We start from the raw sequence: 18,940 nt of genomic DNA, 5'->3' as shown, positions 1-18,940 counted from the left end.
GATTAACTGTTCAGCCCTATAAGATCCTATACATAGAATCCCAATTCTCATATTCTTCCATCTCTTAGAGGCTTCAAAGGCAGAAGTGATCAGTTTGATTGGCCTTATGGCTCTCATCACGATGCAGGCACCTGGCCAAATACCTGGCTGAACAATGTTTTACTGTGTAAGCTTGATCCTGTACCCTGAGATCATGGACAGCAGGGGAGCCAAGTAGGCCTAGAGGGCAGTGGTTTTACTCACAGTTCACATACAATATGTGTCCAATCCTGTGGGAGGGATTTCAGCGATTGCTGTGAGAATCATTCCAGTTTCTACTGGTGCAAAGTGAAAAACTGAGTGGTTCACTGTGCATAAACATTAAGAGGTAAACTAATAAAGTGGGTGTAGATGTTTGTGTATGGCTAATGGCTGCAGCACACTGCCATACAGAACGAGAGGGGGATTACCCAGTCAGACTGTGAGGGGATCTGACAGACTGAGACAGTAAATACACCTAAGCTGACCATGTAACCCTCTGAACAGATTACACTGGACAGCATTGTAATGTGCTGTACGGGCATTTCCAAATGAAGCCTTTTGGCTCGGGAAGAACAAAGGTGGCTCCATGGTAATAAAGAGAATTTTTGATAGGAAGAGCACAAAAAAAAAAAAAAAAAAAAAAAAAAGGGATTTGCAGAACAGAAGCCAAAGAAATCTTCTAATGCATAAAAAAGGAAAATAAGTCATCTGATTTACAACACAGACATCCAGACTCTGTTAAATCACTAACCTCTGATCCTCATCTTGTTATGAAAACCATTTAGGAGGAGAGGTCAAGAGTCAGGACCACATCCAAAATATTGTCCAGGAGGCTTTTTTATATATATGTATATATATATATATATGTATGTATGTAATACCTCAAGCAGATATTCTTGAACAATCAACAAACAGTAAAGAAGACCACAACAGAATAACAAGTGTTATTTGTTCTACAAGCTTTAATACACAAATGAAACCAAACATGTTTTGGATCAGCTTCTGTATATTTCATCAAACACATCGTCTAAAAAAAATGATTAAGGGCGTCATTAAGTGTTAAAGGAGACATTAACATCTGAATTGAAATGGGAAAAACTACAAGACTATCATGACTGGTATCTGTCGAGTGGAACTTAGGCAACAGCAGCGATGGACAGCAATGTCTCTTAGGTCTCATTAAAGTAGGTTTGACAGTGGAGAGTGTACTGTTACGCATGATCATTCACGTCTGTGCACCCTTGAACTTTTTGCAAGCGAGTGTGTCAAATCTGGATGAACAAATGACAATGAGAGAGAAAAGAAGACTTCAATGCCACATCGGTATCAGGACAGTGATTTAGAAGGTGTATGCAAATTTACGACATGCTGTAGTCTGCAGTCACATTCCAGTTTGGTGTAAAAATAATTTAGGAGTCCATGATGGACAGAGAGTGTCAGAGATAAATGGTAGCATACAACAGCTTCAGTTTTGTGCATACGAGAGGTGAGGGGATGAGCCTAGTTTCTTGTCGTCTGCAGACACCATCATGTCTCCTATCTGGCACTGGGATGTTAACAGATAACTGAGTGAGGCACTGAGTGACAGAAAGAGTTTTTCTATCCAACAAGGGTATGGATGGAACTGCTGTTTTGTTATGATCCCAGTTCCTGAGGCTTCAATGGCATGTGATTTTACAATGAAATTCAAACTGGAATACTGCAATGTATTTCATATTCTTCCTGGAAGTTGGGGGAAGTCAGTGTGCAGCATCTGTACAGTTTTTATTAGACAACCCATGACTGCAATATTAAGTCATACATGACATGAAAAGTCTAACGAATGTAAGCAAAGCAAGTAAAACCAACTGATGCAACTGCATACAATTTGCTGTTCAAACTAGTTTGTTTTACCATTGAAACACTTTTAAGCAATCTCTTGTTTGACTTCTACAAAAGAAATTAAATATAAAATATCTTGCAGCATAAAAACAATCAGTAAAAAGTTGTTGGGTGTACTAACGTTTTCATGTCTAGACACAATCTACTTTAAAACCTTTTAAATTAACTGATGCCTTCATGTTCACTCACATGATCCACAGATAGTCAAAGGTGTCCATGTTATGTTAAAGCATAAAATAATAACAGCATGTAATTCAAAGTAACTATTTTCAGTTCACACTGAAGTGTCCGTTGCTCAGTATGAGCAGTGATATATAATGGCTACAGGAATGTGATGCGCTGAACAGCAGAGCTGCTTCACACGTCTATCTGTTACCATCCAGGTTTTGACATCTGTAAAGGTTTAGAACCAGATCTCTGATTTCGTCTCGTTTCCTCCGCACCTGCTGCCGTGGAAACCAACGTTCTAGTTGTAGAGGGAGGTCAAAGTGCACCACAGGGTCCTGAGAGCAGAAGCAGAATTCATTGTTGCTGCTGTTTCAGTGATACAGTGGCTATTTTTGAAAACATTTCAGACTTTGTGAGACACAGAAAAAGAGATGCTGACAATTTGTTTACCTTCAGAAAACTCTCAACATACTGCAGCAGGTAGAGGCCACAGTCGCTGCTGTTGTCCTGAAGGGGAACTTGGCAGTGTGAGCTTTGCATCTGTTCAGGACCAAACTCCCTTGTTGAACCGCGACGGACCTCCCATTCTGACTCCAAGTAGCTGAGGGACAAATACAAGTTATCTTGCATACATACACAAACACACACATGCAGCCTGAGATGGATTAAAAGTGTCATACTTACTCTCGTAAGAGTTTGAAGACTCGCTCATGAAGGGAACGTTTGAGGGAATCCATGATAAGAATACACGGCCTACAGAGAGGGGAGGCACATCTGTCATTCAACATTTAAATCCACATCCGGCCAACATTTTTCCTGAGTGTCTTTTAAAATATTGACTATGATAGTCTTCTTAAGCTTTATGAAGAACAATACAAAAAAACCTGCATAATCTGCTATTTATGTGTGGGGGGAGGAGTCAAATCAAACCTTATGGCAGACTAATTTTGGCACTGATGCCCTAAATACACCATCTGTGAACAAGAAACTAGGTCTGAAAGTAACTTTTGAGTGTACTGAATAATTGTTTGTATAAAATAAACAAAGTCCTGCATATATAATATAATTTCTACTTCAGAGGGTACAACTATAAAGGGTGCCCATTTTGCCTTACAGGGGTTTACTTTTACATTTTAGAGCCATGACATGTACATTTGTAAGTATGCTAAATAGGTGGGGACTGAGTTAATGTTATGTAAGAAGGTGTGAAGAACAGAAGGCTTGAAACATTTTCGCATCAGAATGATACACTGAAGCCAGCAGCAAAACAAATAATGAATTATAGTCTGCATAAAACATAAAGAATAAAGTAGAGTCACTGTTGCAGGTGAAAAGTGTAACTCAGTGTAATCGCACACTCACCTCTTACAAACAGTTTTCTTCTGGCAGGTTTGCTCTGTGCAGCTCTACAAAAGCAAAGAACAAAGAAGAGAACAAATAAAGACAAAGCTGTCCAAGATTTTGATATGTGAGCAGAGAACAGAACTCATTCTTACCACTGGACCAGGTTTTAGATCTTTGGTGGATTCTTCTGGAGCGTCTTCTAAAGCACATGACACCAACAATTACCTACAGCTTCTCAATCACAAAGTGAATAAATCCAGTGCTTGAAATCTGTACCAGAAATGGTTTTTAAATTGCAATTACAAAGACAACATCTCTCATTTACTCAAACATACCTGTGTCAGTGTCGACGCCGTCAGTGTGGTTTAATGTCGGTGGCGTAGGTGGCGTCTCGGAGGTATCAGTTGGGCTTTTGGATCCTTGTGCCGCCTCTTGATCCTGGAACTCATCTGTCCCACTTTGGCTCATTCCCGTCTGTGAGTTTGGACCATCCCAGGCCTCAAACCTTGTCTCATCGAGTCCAGGAAAGCAAATGACAACTAAATACCAATGAGCCCTAAACAGACAACGGAAACATTTGATATAAATAATGTGTCACATCAAAAACACCCTGTACAATACAACCTCTTCATGTATTCAACTCACTCTTGATTGACAGGCACAAACAGGAAGTCCTTTTTAAAGATGTCAACGTGGCGTGTCCACGTCTTCACTCGTTGGTGTCGCCTCTGCCTCTGACAGCTGAGTGCACACAAAAATAGAACCTGAGACACATTTTTTTCATAGTGTTTCACATGACCAAACACAATCAAATGGCTGTACACATTGAAGAGCAAGTGCAGGGAAGTTCGAGTTTTATGACGCTCCTGTACATACCAGGTCTGGACCTCTAAGTATGCCAAACTTCATAGATATTTGGCAAGTAGAAGCAAAGCAATTAAAAAACAGTCGCAGCATCATGTACGCAAAGAAATGTTAGGCACTAAGGGGGAGAGCACTTGGTCCCTACAACCCTAGTTAGTTTGTAAAAAATTTTAGGGCTGTAATTCTTCTTTTTTAAGGTCTTTCTGTTGGCTTGATAATATCTAAAAAGATAAGAATAACATAGCTTTTGTCGTAATCAAAATTAAGGGAGCAAGACTACTTCCTGGAAGCAATCTATACCAAACTGACAAGTCAAGTATAAAAAACTAATTTTTATTAATCTCTTGCTAGCACTACTTACGCGTCCTTGGTGATGCCTTCACTGGCATTGTCCCTCCTTGTCAGCTGCTTGTAGAAGAAACTGCTGAAGATGTGGGAGCGCTCTGTGACATCATCAGAGGCCTTATGGAGGAGGTATCTAGTAAAAACAAAAACACATGGACGCAGTCAATTCAAAAGTGTATTTCATCGACCATCTTGTGTAAATTTGAAGCCTTTTGTTTGAATTAGTGTCACTTACTTGAGGTAAAAATCAATGATAACATCATTGAGGAACTGCCCACTGTCAAGGCACTGCAGGTCCTCCATAGTAACTGTTATTCCTCCTTTCAGAGGTGGAGGAGGAAACTGGATCAACCTGAGCAGAGGTGGAAGAATTGATCATTTTAACCTGATCATCTGCATGTGTAGATACACTGTAATAGTTACAATTTTAAACAGATTGAGCCCTAGCTCCACTTTCAATAAAGTAAATTAATTACAGCGAGTATAAAATTCAGTGTTTCAAGTAGCTTATCAGTTACATTCGGTGACAGTTGTGAGAAGAGATCGTTTTCAGTATCAGCAAACTTAACTTGAGGTGTTAAAGACCTTGGATCGTTCCATCTCTAATTTTGCTTTTAATTTCATTCATAATATCGAACTGCAAGAATCATGCATGAGAAGCTGCATACGGGATACTGCAGGTTTACCTGTGAGCCAAGCCCTGATGTTTGTATTTAGTCCAGCGGCTGTCCGGTTTACAGAGGGACACTGAGTAGGATCCTTTGGTTCTACGATGGCACAGAGTGTACACAGGAGTGGGTTCCTCCTTTTTCTTCAATAGGAGGAAATGTATAACATAGAAGCAGAATTTACATTTTAATCATTTACCTTTGGCAAATCACAGAGATGAGTAGTTCCCAACCAGAGGGTCAGGACTAGGGATGCAGCAAAATACTGGTTTAGAGTTTAGAGTGCAGTATGAAAACAGTGGGTTTTCATGCCGTTTATTTTGGCTTATACACACAGTATGAAATGATTGTGGTGTATGGTGAATGCTTATCGTACTGTGACAATCTGATACCCTTGCAACCCTGGTCAGGACATCTATGAGGGGAAACAAAATAAATCTGAGGGGTTGCAAGATTATTGATTGACACGAGGTGCAAGAAGAAAACATCTCTACTACCCTCTGTAGGCTTCTTTATTTTCTATTTTACAGACGTTCCTATGATTACTGCTTTTGATTTTGTGAAAAATGATATGCTTGGGAACAAATGACTCAAAAAAGGCAAAGAAAATCATTCTTATTTAACTGGCCACAACATTGTCTTATCAGTGTTGCTAAACCTTCTTAAATATCAAATTCTCTGAATTTTCAAGGACTTGCCAGGACCAGTTCCCTCGAATTCAAGACCCAAGACAGCATCATTTGAGATATGGAGACAGAAAACATTTAAACAGAGAGACAGGCTTAAATGTGCTACAATAGAGTGATGCAGATAAACTGCGAGAGAAACATGCAGACAGCGGAATGTAGCTTTAAATCTAATGTTAAGTTTAAGTCCAAGTAAAAAACAACAACAAATATCCCACAATACATTTAAATTCAAGCACTTTCAATGAGTTATGTCTATTTAGACTTTTTGCAAACACTTTCAAGGACATGTGGGACCCCTGCTTGATGAGGTAAATGCTCGTATTTTTTAAAGAGGTCAGACTACAAAAAAAAAAAAAATGACTCACCTCAGAGGGAAGCTCGAGTTCCTGTTCTTTCTGCTCCTCCTCTGGTTCGACTGGTGTCTCTGGGTCTGATTCCGTCGCTGTCTCCAGCCCCAGTATTGTCTCTGTCTGTGACTCTACCTCCAGTGGTATGAGTGGTATGGGATCCGTGTCTGTATCAGAATATGGACCGTCCTGGTCTGTGTCAAGTCCAGCCTCAGCGCTCTCCAGGCCGAGCAGAGACAGCAGGTGAGGGTCCAGTCCAGTTCTTCTAACCAAGTCTATGCTATCATCCAGAGAAAGAACAGGAGTGTGGAAGTCTTCAAAATCACTCATTACGTCTGCATTATGAGGAAGGATGGATTTTTCGGCAAGACTGTTGAGGCAGTCGATATCTAGGAGGGAGCGGAATAAAGCCCCTTCCATTCCCTCCAGAGGATGTCTCAGAGTCAGCAGGATGAAGGGGCTCACCTTTCCTGTGAGAGTAAAAAAAAAAACTCATAACATAATATTGATACGTACATAAGAAGTATGATGGAGAAACATGTAGCATCTGAACATTTTTTAAAGCTACCAACAGTTTAGTGGAAATCTTTTTTAGTGGAAAGACTAACACTTCTGTCTGCTTTGACTTGATAGTGATCAGAATGTAAGTTATGTGTTCACACTTAACTTCTTCCCTTATAAACATAATGCATTTCAGATAAATACTTTTTATTATGTGTCTCCACTGTAGACTAAGTGACTGATTCTACGTGAACTCCCAATTTGTATCTACACTGGGAGCCTTCTCACCCGTGTTCATGATTGCCTCTTGATCAACACAGAGCTTGAGGAGGTCCCGATGTACTGCAGCTCCAGCCGTTTCTGACACACAAAGCAGAAGGAAAGCGGGAGGGGAAAGCTCCTCGTTGCTCCTAAAGTGAAGCTCCTGGGCCTCCAGTTCCTGCTGCTCCCAAACGCTGTACCTCCGCAGCTCTTTACGCTCAAAGGTTACCATGACCTCCACCTCTTCACTGGAGTCTGGGAACAAGAGGTGGTCTGGTTAGCTTAGCACTGGGCAGTGTTGGTGTGAGACGAGGAACATGCTTCTTTTTCTTTACCACACTCAAAATATTTCTACGTTTCCTGGTCAGCACTGAGAATTATGGATGAGTTTATAGCTGCGCATCTGTTGATTCACTGTTTTGGTATAACAGAAAAAATATTTCAGATGGTGATGTTACGCAGATAATATTTAACATTTTCATATAATTAGTTTAGCTTGTCAGCACGCTAACATTTGCCAATCAGCCCTTCAAAAAGTACAGCTGAAGCTCATGGGAATGTCATTAAATTTGCAGGTATCTGGCCATACACAAAAATATCAAAATTCTGAGCCGAAGTCATTTGAATTCATTCTCAAGTCCAGTGTGAATGTCTGAAATATGCAATGGCAATCCACGCAATATTTTTTTTTCTTTTTTCGATGTTTAAGTCAGAACTAAAGTGATCAAAAAAACAGACCGACCAATCAACAGATAAATAAACATTGCCATCTGTATAGCCATGCTGCGAGCATAGTTAAAAACTCTGCTGTGTAAAAGATCTGGTATCAGAGCTAGACCGGATAATTCTTTCCTTCAAGTTTATTTGGTAATGATTTGTTTTCAGAAACAAAAATAGTACTTGCCAGATATATCTAATATATAATATACATATCAAATATAATATATTTCACCAAAACATTTTACAGAACCAATATGCAACCTATGTTGTTAACTAAACATATTTCTTACACACACATGGCCAAGATCAAAGCTCAAAGAGTAACCACCTTAGATCCCTGAAGGGGAGATTTCACAGGCTCAGAGGTCAAAGTGCACTGGAGCCTTGAGGGTCTGATCCAGACCCACACAAACACAAACACTGAAATAGACTACTAAGCTGTGAGTGGATGCCGTGTAGACAACATGACCGAAACAAGATGAGATGGTTTCCTCGTGTGTCTGCATGTTGAGGACACAGACCAGCCAGACAGCTGTTCAACAAACACTCTGATTAGACAGCTAAAAGTAAAGGTAAAAGAAAAAAAACAATTAGAAGTATTACCCTTCAGTGGGATGATGACTTTTTCATCTGCCATCTGTAAAAGAAGAGTAAAAGTGTATTCAACTTCCTGAATATAATTCTATCAGCAAAAACTAGGTATCTATTATACATAGGTTACCATGATGTCTCCATTCGATTTCCCTTGGTAACCTCCACAGTGCAGGGTGGAGAAGCCCACCTGCATGCAGGTGTAGTCTACAGCGGGGATGAGAGAAACTTCCATTGGAGGAAGATCTTCTACAACTACATGCAGCAGCTGCAACACACAAACATGAACATTCAATTAGAGCAGATGGTGCAAAGAAAGTGGTAGGCCGGCCAAATAATACAGGTCAGATAACAGTAATACACGGTGACAGCACAATAACTTCCTACAACAGCAATAATGTAATTTTTTTACAAATCTCAGTATTTTAAGTCCATTAAGGCAGGAATGTGTTAAAATGTGTTACTTTGACACCATCTAGTGGCAACACCAAGAATGACACCATAGTCATTCTAGATTGCAATGTATGCTGGGTTAGGGTTATTTTATTAAATGCATGTCTGTTGTATTAAACAGGTACTGTATGTGTCAGATATAATAAAGGGAGACATTCTGCCAACCTGTACGTTTTCCAAGTCAGAAGCTTCTTGATGTTCGGCCCCAGCTCCATCTGGGGATTGTCCCTGTATTGCGTCTTCCAACGTGACCAGTGTATGGACCGCTGGGCTGCAGAGCTGAGGAACGTCACTGCTCTCCTCATCGTCACTGGACAGGATAACTGAAATACCAGCATGGAGAACACATCAGGCCACGTGTGAATTTACCATGTTATAAGTTATGCGATGTTTTTACTGCCTTCAAAGACAGGTACACTCCCAAGCACATACATGTCATTAATTGACACTGCACATAGGAGGTGTAAAGGGCTTTGTGGGAGAGGAGGGACAGTAGTAATCCTGGAAAAGAACCTACAAAATGGCATTAAGCTGCCTGAGCAACTGTTTCCTGTCTCCTCATATATAAGTAAACAAAAGTTTCAGCAGAAGAATGACTCTTTGATGCACCACTCATCCTGTGCTGGTGTACTCACTGGGTTCAGATGGGCTGGTTTTGGTTGTGTTGTCCTGGCCTGATGATGGACTTTGTATGGGGGTAACAATAAAGTCTCCAGCCTGCATATTGGCACTGATGATTGGAAGCAGACCCTCTGTAGGATCCTCTGCTCCCACAGTGAATTGTACAATGCTACGGTCCAGGCTCTCCAGATCTCCGTCTTCTCCACCTTCTTCCAGGCAAATATCTGGAGGGTCTGGTCCTCCATCTCTTCGGTCTTCTCCAGTGAGGCGAAGCACACTTTCACGGTGGCATTTTGAGGTACCAGTTCCATTGCACTGGGACCCTGTATCCTTTCTTTTCCTCTTCTGCTGAAACAGCACAGAATAATTCACCTCAACGTCTTTAGAAAACAAACATGGAATTCATTACATTGCCAGCTTCATTCATTTTTAAAAGGGAGTTAATTTTATGTTCCAATACATACATCTCTATTAAACAAAGGTCTTGTGATACTTTTCTTCAAATGTGGCCGACCAATATGGTAAGCGGCAAAGCTCACAAAATACTTGCTACTTGGCGCAACAGGGAGTGGGTGTCACTGCTGGTTTGGAAAGTAATGACGTCTTCTCAAAACTTGTTCCCTGAAGTTTTAATTACTTTCATGAATATAGCTCCCAACTTCTCACAAGAGATTGCCCACATTCTTTGTCGACAAAAGATTCTGATGCTAAATTTGGACTTTACAGTGCTGCAGGGATGACACATTTTTTCTAGGCTACCCTAGAAGTTTGCAAGTTTTGTTGAGCAAGATAATCTTTAAATTGAAACCCCTCTTTATGATTTCTGAAGCCTGAAGGCAATCACATTAAAAAAAAATAAAAAGATAGTTTTAGGATTTAAACAAACTACACTATACCCACTTTACCATAAACTGATTAATCTACAACTTGGAAAGTTACGGTCAGAAAAGAAATAAATTCTGCCTTGCATGCAACATTAATTTCAGACTTGTGTTATGGAAATGTTTCTTAGTAATACCTACTAAGATTACCATCATTACGTTTATGGAAAAGTGACTCAAGGCCTTATTCAAAACATGAAGGCTGCCAAGAAAAGTTACAAGCATATTTACATACCAGAGTGCACGTCTGGGCTTACGACTGAACAAATTTTAAGTCCTTGGTAAGCCTTCCTCTGTGACCTTGTATGGTACTCACCAAACTGTGTTGTAATTCTTTTTCTGAATCGGTCCACCTGTCCTTGATGCGAGCTGGGGAGAACTCATCACATCCTCCCGAATCCTCGGCAGGATCCCACCTCACTGACAACCCACAATCTGTATGAGGCAGAGAAGCACTGGTCAGCCTATCATATACACACATGCAGACCAATCTGATTATGATACTATAAGAAAAAAAAATGTTTTCATTTTTAATTGATATGTTTGTAATGGAAAATCTTTCTTATTTTACAGAACTATTAAGTGTAGCATCTGTTTATTTACTCTAAAACTAAGGCTAGGAATGTTTCCCATTGGAAGAACCATTTAAATGACATCTGAGAGGTCAGGGGAAAATGTAAGCTTTACAAGGCCCAATATAACTGAGTCAAAACTTCAACAAGAACCAACATCAGAATAACCCAGTTAAAAACAGTGGAGATGGAGAGACACATGATCACCACAGAAAATCATGTGTCTGAATTCCTTCACGTCTACACACCAACAACTTCCAGTTTGTAGTCCTCTCCGCTGTCCTTGCCGATTATCACCTCCTCGATGTCTTTTTCTTCTTTGTCCACTTCGTCATCAGTATTTTGTAACCTTCGCCGCAATCGTGATCTGAAGACACAAGAGAATTAACAATATGCACTAATGCTGCTGTAGACATTATTCTTTATACTTTATATCAAAATTGTACGTAATCAAAAAATATTAAAGACTAAAGACATAAAACTCAAATGCTGAAGTACATATTTGAACTTCAATTTTAATTTATGAAATCTTTCTGTGTGGTATTAGTCCATGTAAAATCATCACAAGTTTTCAGCCTGGAAAATACACAGAGCCAAGGACGCAGGCCTTCGAGCCAAACTCCATTAAAAGGTAATTTTCTCCTCAAAATAATCAAAAACAAATTGAAAGGATACCTCCTGCTGTGTTTGTTGCTGTTTTTGTTCATTATTCACAGGTCTGTGAGAAACCACCACATTATCCTGAAGTTTGGTCTATTTTTTCAGTATAGCTTCATGTTATGCACAGAAAATGCATGTTTGTGAACAAATGGTGTGAGTCTCTCTTTGTCTTCTGCAACTATCTTTGGAATTATTATTATTATTATCATTATAATTATTATCACTGTTACTACTACTACTACTACTACTACTGATAGGTTAGAAGCCCCTACGAGTAAATCTAACATTTCTTGCGCACTATTATCATTGAAAAAACCACTCTGAGTAATTACAGTTTAAAACAAAAATACCAGTGAGACCATTATCAAAATAGGATTTGGAAGGGTCAGTATGTCACTGGTGACTTGGCTGCCTTCGTCACAATTATCGTAGCGGTGAACTGGCCGACCACTCCTTCATCTCTTCCCTCTCAATTTAACAGGTTATCAGTCTGGTTGATGGAGAATCCTGTCTGTTGGCGTGTTGTAATGTAGCTAATGTTTCATGTGATTTCAAGGTACATTTCTATGTTAATGTATTGATTTATTTGCATCAAAGTTACGCTCATCTTATGTCCTTAATAGCCTGGAGCATCTGACTGTGGTTAGTAACCTACCAAAGTTAGTCAGTTATATAAACTGTGTTAATACCATAACTCAACTAACTCTGAGCCTGTAAGCTACTGTAGGTAATGTAATCTACAGTTTATTGATGATGAGTAGACCACACGTTGATTTGATCATGACAGAGAACGCTTCATTCATAATTACCATGCATTATTTTTAGATGAACAATTTTGTTCTTAAAAGTTTTTTGACAAGTTTCTGATGATGTAAACCTTTGTTGTTATATAGCTAAAGGTTAGTCTATAGCTCAATAGTAAGAGGTGTGGTTAATATTTCATTGGAATACAAGATATTCCCATTACATAACATATTATGGCAATCATTATAAAGCAACCTTTATAAAAGAATGAAAAAGAGAGACATTTGCATTTTTTTCTTACATCCCACGGTAAGCATTGGAATTTGATTTGCCTTGAGCCTTGTAAAGTAACGTTTTTGATACCATTTGGAGACCAACAGCAAACACACTAATGGACCCCTTCGGAAAAATAAGTTATTAGCCTATTCTCTGAAATGTGTCCTTTGATTTTGTGGAGGCATTTCTTCATCAAAGGTCAAACAACATTGTTGTTTGGTTGTGGTCTGCTTATCCGTGCATCTCCAAAAGAATACAATAGAGTTGGCAATAACATCTGGCACCAAGAATGTTGGAATGATGAAATAGTGTCCCTTCCTTCTTTTATAGGTTCCTTGCAAAACTCCAGGGAAGAAATTGCTCCCGGCCAAGAAATAGTCTAGAACATAACAACTATAAAACTGCAACTTATTGTTTATACACTTGGGTTTCAATTAAAAAAAACAAGATGGGTTAACTAATGAGCTTCAGAGGGGCTGGTAGGCAGATTTTGTTACATATAGAGTATGGCCAGAGCCAGGATAGCTGTTTCCCTTCTGATCCAGACATAAGGCAATGCTCATTTTAGCTTATTTTTCTAAAAGATCAAACTCTTCCTTTAACCATGGCGTCCTACCTTTGAGAAGGAGAGGAGACAGCCTTCTGGTTGCATTTCGGGGTTACATTCTTATTCTTATCGTTCTTGGCCACCCTCTGACCTGACCTCGTGTCTCTGGTGATCAGGGGTTCCTCTTTGCACGGACCACTCTCCCTCCATGTGCTTGACACTTGTCCTCGATTTGCCATGCTACACCTCTTACTTATCCTTTCCATATGAGCCCTGCCCTGTTCTGTCTTTAGGATATCCGTCAGGATAAGACAGGGCTTCCTCCTGCAGGAAAAAATAGAGGAGTAATTATTCAGAATCTTCCTAGAGCAGCGTCTTCTTCGCAACATTGTTCCTCCTCAAGGAATACCAAATTTATAGCTGATCTACCATTGCAGGTCCGGTTTTATGTATGCCAGCTAATCACGAGGGAGGGGTCGGCAAGTCAACTGGTGTAGATAAGCCATGTGTGCAGTGATGATAAGGTGGGCCTTGAGTCATGGTGCTCATAAGAAATGTTTACATACAGTAAAAGTTTGCAAATATATATTCAGAGATTATTAGTATTGTTCATGGCACTGAAAGACACTGCTGTAAACCCCCTCCAAAAGACTCTTAATACTTAGGTTGAGTACCCCATCTTGTGTAACTTTACAAAACTACACATGTAAGGCAAGTTAATTTGTATAGCACAGTTCAAAAACAAGGCCATTCAAAGTGCTTTGCAAAGGACCAAAAGGCATAAGAAGGTTGTTATTGACAATTAAAAACAAATACAAACACAAATCCAATTTCTGAAAGGAGTAAAACACGAAATCTCAGATAAAAATAAAGTACAATAATTCAAATCAAACAGTAGGATAAAATAAGAATAAATAGGGTTTAACTTCATAAAACATGGCAAAATTATTTGGAAGAAGGAGAGCTTGAGTCAATCTCAAGTTTTCTGCAAGCCTGTCGGAGATATGTGGTTGATAAAAGCCAGAGAGTGCTGCGTCTCTGCGTTTAGTAAGTTGACCTGTCACAAACAGGAACATCTGGCCTTATAAAACTCAGCAGTACGGGCAGGAGAGAGCAGCTCTCCTTTTTGGAGAGGGGAGAGTGAAGAGTGATCCTCTAGCTGGCTGTCACCACACTGACATTGAGACTGATGTGTTAGTCCTTTGTGGCATCGAGGCTGCTGTGTGTCAGGGTGCATCGTCTTCGGTCTGGTACGTTAGTGCTTCAACTCCAGATCTGCTTTTGGTGGAGGCCATCTACCCTGAGAAGACTGGAGTTATAAATGTAATTGATCCCTTTTCAGACCGCAGGTTTTGCTGAGCCATGTGGTGATTCCGAAGAGTCTGCTGAGGCCATCGAGCCCTCTGCTCACTGTTGGCAGTGGTCTGTCTGCAAGCATCGTGGGCCCCCACAGGAAGAATCATTTTATCAATTTCGGCCTGTTTTCCCTTTTTATGGCAGAGGCAATAGCCGGTGGGAAATAGTGTCTTTGCCCACTAATGTTTCTAATAGCAGGATCTCCCACAACCAGAATTACAGGTTGAGTCATTTTACTTTACTTGACCCATTTTTTGAATCCCCTTTTACTCTACATGCCTTTTTCTGTCAGCTGACACTCCTCATAATAATCAATGTCCAAACTTGTTGCATCAGCAGTCACCTCCACTTGTCTTGTGGAGAAAATGTATGTCTGTTCCCCAGTTGTGAAAGTAACTTCTCTGTTTAAGTCAATGTTTGGCTTTAAACCAGATGTCCAGGATCGAAGCTGGCTGAGCTAAATCAATACATTCATCCTATCTGGGAGGGGGGGGGGGGGGGAGAGATTTATCTTTAGGTCTGGCAGCCAGATTTTCCCAGCAAGTAGAAATCCCATTCACAGCATGTGACTTCACTGGTTTTGTTTCAGAGTCTTGGGGAAGTTGTGGTTCAGCAGACGACAGCAGAGTGTTGCAGTTTCAAAAGACTTCTCCACTGAAAATATCCTTGAAAAAAAGCGAAGAGATGCATTGTAGAGTCCACGGTACAATTTTGTCAGTGGTTGTGTTGGGTAGCAGAGTGCAGTTGCAAGTAGATTATCCCAGAGTAACAAAGTTATCCTCCAAATGATGAAGTTACAAGAGGAAACCTCCTAAAACATGATGAAGTTTGAGAGAGCTTAGAAAAAGCGAGCGACAGAAGTATCTGAACTTCAGCAAAGCAGGAACCAAGCTTGGAAAATAACTGATTGAATTCATAGCCCAGTTAAGTGTAGACAACTGAATAATGACCAGGTTTTTCAGTCAGAAGTCCATCCATCACAAGTCGCATGTCTGCCCATTCTTACCTGTCCATCTCCAATGTGACATTTGCTACATGCTTGTGATCAAATAGCATGGATCCATTTTTACGCGGTGAATCAGAATGTCTGCGTTTGCGACCTGCAAATTCCTTCCAGGAAACCTGTTTAAAGGAGGAAAACAATGTGAGTCTCAAGATAAGTCCAGAATAGCCATGTTATCAGCATAACATGTGTTCAAGTGGTCGGACAGAGAGCAAAGATATGGTTGTACCTGTCCCTCAAGCTTCTCACACTGTGATGAAAGACATGTCATGGGGATTCTGAATGGGCTTTCCATCTAAAATTAACAGGCCGGTTAGTTACCATGCATGTAAAATGAGTGACATGCAACAGCAAGAAAATTGAGAATGTTCTCCTCAGATGTGCAAGCATAGCAAGTACAAATAGGCAAATCAAGTGACTGTGGAGTGCAGTGCATCAAGGCAATGTTTCTTTGTTCATCAAAGTATTTGTCTCCATTTGTATTTCTGCTGATTTGCAAAATTACAGATCTGTAAATTGCATTTGGAAATAAAAATTCACTGCCACACTGTTTATACTGACATGTACATTTTGTACAATATCATGTTTATATGTATATACAAGTCTATTCTATTTCTTACCTTTTTATTGTTTATTTTGTACTATTGTTATTGTTTTTATGTAATATTCCGTCCTTTGGCTGCACATTTCCCCATTTGTGGGACAATAAAGGAACACTAATTCTGTTTTTCTGAATTATGTGATTTTGGACTAGTAAAACAGTGATACAATTTGAGCCATGAGTTATGTGTTCAGTTGCATCCAAAGTAGCTGAAAATATAGCCAGATAATTGATTTTGTCAATCAGCAGGTAATAAATCTGCCACTGTTTTGGTAGATCTGTCTTAATAAGTCATTTTTCAGACAAAGAAATTGACATTCTCTGACTGGATTGCAAAAATTCACTGCTTTCTCTGTGTTCTATGACCGTACATTCACCTTTAACAACAGGAAAGTGTGCTTGCTGGTAAAGAGAATTTGGCAATGTGGTGTTTGCAAGAGAAATGACAGAGTAAAGCCATTAGACAAAATCACGTTGAGTTTCCTATTAGCAGGTTGTGCGCACTCTTTATGATGGCAGCAATAATGTAAGCGTCACTACAGTATCTTGCTAGAATGAGAAGCAACCAAGCAGACTGCTCACTAGAAGCGCACACGTTAAAAAGCATGTCATGCAAACTGGGTATTTCTAAAACATGTGCCATACATACCAATGTATCATTGTCTACAGTAAATGGGATAGTTAAGGCTTTTTTTCGTTCCATCATGGTCCACGCTTTAGTAAGGCACAGCAAGAACACTGCAAGAAACACATACAGGAAATTACAACAGCTTGCCTCTATCAATTCAAGTGAATCCTGTAGGACAAGGTTGTCATACAGAAATGATACACTCTCCAAGCAATAACTAAGGTATGCTAATCTGCTAAGAAAACATGACACAATCCACTTAAATTGACAGTGTTCTGTTGGAAGACACATAGTGTGAATTAAATGCCAACAATGTCATGACCAACAAAATTTACAAGCTGTACTATAACAACAGCGACTGATCCCTAACACAGATGATGTGCACTCTTGAAGAGATGGAAACATGAGGGTAAACTAGCGGGGTGGCAACCTGCCTGCTCTCTATTTAATTCCTAAAGACACGGAGAGATTCTTGATTGAGAGATAGCGTTAAAACCCTGAATGCCTCCTCTGAAGGTGTTTATGTTGCACAGAGACCTATAAAAACAAACCCCCCGTGTTGTAGTCCTTTAATGCACACACCCGCAACAACCACATGTTTGCACTCAAAGTGGATTTTTTCTAAGTACCTGGTCACAAAGAAAACCTCATCAAGCTGTCGATGGCGTCGGCCGACTGACCCAGCAACGCCAATGCTACTTTGTGCAAAGAGCTAGCTAAACGTAGGAGAGTTACAGCTTACCTCAGGCCAGCGCGTCACCTGATGCTAACAGAGAATTTATTGAGAATGTAGACACCTATTTTCCCTCCGGCGTTTCCACCAGCACCTTGCAAACATAACAGGTGCACATTCTGCTGAGTTTTACACTGTTGCTAACATTATTTACCAGGCGCTTCAATATTTTGACCAACTTCCGGCGCACACCGGAAGTGCACCAAGAAAAAAGAGCGAGAGGCACAAGTGATTAAAGTTAGTTCCCCCTGAGCAGCAGCGTGGGGCTGAGGGGTGGGGTGTGCAATGTGAATTACCATTATGACATTGGATAGGAAGATGGCAGAAATAGATTATAAATCACAATACGAAGGGACCAAATTCCCAGAGGAGAAAAATCACGACAGGCTTTTTGACATGTAATAGCAGAAAAAAGGGGCATTTAATAACTGCTGGCTGTATTCTGCTAAGAATTATGCATGCTGGGTGAGCATCATAGCTTACTGGAGCACGAACAGGATAAGTTCTCACAAAAAATTTAATTCAGTCATTATCTATTCACCCTCATGTCGATGTGAATTTCTGTGTCCTATAAACTTTTCTGGAGCTTCATGGCAAAACAGCATTGCAGCATTCTCCTTAACAACTTAAGTAGATGGGGACTTGTTTTAAACGTATACATGAAAATTATCCAATGATCTTGAAGCCCCAAACTTTATTTGAAAAGAAATTAGCCTATTTACATCTTGAACATCCACTTCAAACAGACTCCACTTTTCACCTTCCAGTGTGCACTATGTCGAGCTGATGTCTGCTTTGAAAAAGGCCTGATGTGAGGATGTGCCAGTTAAGTCCTTCACTAGGCCTTCACTCTAGACTGATATCTTGACAAATATAGGATGGGTTGTCATGAAGTTTATGATAGTGACATTCATAGTAAATCCCCAGAAGATTAATCCTGGGCTTGGTGAGCCCCTTATGTATCCTTTTGCACCACCCTGCTGGAAAAACCAGCATAGACCAGCAGGTTTTTTTCCAGCAGGGCACTAGCAGGTCTACTTTCAAATTGTTGTTTGTTCACAGAGACCAAGACATCCCAGCTTTAGCCTAGCCTTTGCTTTTTGTTAACCTGGTAACTTTCATTTTTGAACTACTATTAAATGGCTCCTGATATTTGTAGTGTTTTGTCCACTGTGCTTTATGGGAAGTTGGAGTCAGCAGGGGCATCAGAACCGGTTTAACCAGCCATGCCATGTTTCTAGTGTTAGCAAAGTGCATAAGCACTACACTACAACAGTCAACATGTTCACACTTCCTTTTTTAATATGACCTTTTTTTTAAGGAATACAATTTAACTTGTAATAGCAGGAAGAGCACAGGTGTATTTAATAATCAGATAGCTGTCATCATTTACATTTCGAGTTATGCCTGTGCTGCAACTCAAAATGTCATCACAAAGGTCTCTGAATACTTTTTGCTAAAAACA

General features: G+C 40.0%; 1 protein-coding gene across 8 annotated transcripts; it reads right to left on the bottom strand.

Annotated features, from left to right (window-relative positions):
• Positions 1–963: 963 nt before the first annotated feature.
• On the bottom strand, positions 964–17,690 carry LOC115588248 (uncharacterized). 8 transcript variants are annotated; one of them, XM_030428700.1, is made up of 23 exons: positions 17,485–17,690; positions 16,764–16,852; positions 15,743–15,808; positions 15,517–15,632; positions 13,224–13,478; positions 11,176–11,294; positions 10,672–10,790; positions 9,489–9,822; positions 9,019–9,185; positions 8,531–8,668; positions 8,413–8,446; positions 7,117–7,344; positions 6,346–6,797; positions 5,310–5,434; positions 4,859–4,975; positions 4,640–4,756; positions 4,060–4,155; positions 3,750–3,970; positions 3,567–3,610; positions 3,433–3,476; positions 2,755–2,823; positions 2,521–2,671; positions 964–2,405 (listed from the first exon to the last, which is right to left on the bottom strand). In XM_030428700.1, exons 2-23 carry the CDS (start codon positions 16,818–16,820, stop codon positions 2,268–2,270), a joined length of 3,207 nt encoding a protein of 1,068 aa, XP_030284560.1. In that variant the 5' UTR covers positions 16,821–16,852; positions 17,485–17,690; the 3' UTR covers positions 964–2,267. The 8 variants fall into 8 exon arrangements, with proteins under 8 accessions (XP_030284560.1, XP_030284558.1, XP_030284557.1 ...); XM_030428698.1 differs by having other exon boundaries at positions 3,567–3,613; positions 17,372–17,689; XM_030428697.1 differs by having other exon boundaries at positions 3,567–3,613; positions 17,485–17,689.
• Between the last annotated feature and the right edge of the window lie 1,250 nt (positions 17,691–18,940).

This window comes from Sparus aurata, chromosome 9, assembly GCF_900880675.1.
Source record: "Sparus aurata chromosome 9, fSpaAur1.1, whole genome shotgun sequence".
Lineage (NCBI taxonomy): Eukaryota > Metazoa > Chordata > Actinopteri > Spariformes > Sparidae > Sparus > Sparus aurata.
The sequence above is the reverse complement of the archived record's forward strand: the minus strand, read 5'-3'. Positions and strand labels throughout refer to the sequence as shown.

What these genes read in the sequence shown, in the direction of transcription:
- LOC115588248 (XM_030428698.1), bottom strand. Translation starts at nt 16,820, where the DNA reads ATGATGGAACGAAAAAAAGCCTTAACTATCCCATTTACTGTAGACAAT. An exon ending in AACTCGAGCTTCCCTCTGAG is followed by an intron (nt 5,435 to 6,345) that starts GTGAGTCATTTT and finishes CTCCTATTGAAG; the next exon opens with AAAAAGGAGGAACCCACTCC. An exon ending in ATCATTGATTTTTACCTCAA is followed by an intron (nt 4,757 to 4,858) that starts GTAAGTGACACT and finishes TGTTTTTACTAG; the next exon opens with ATACCTCCTCCATAAGGCCT.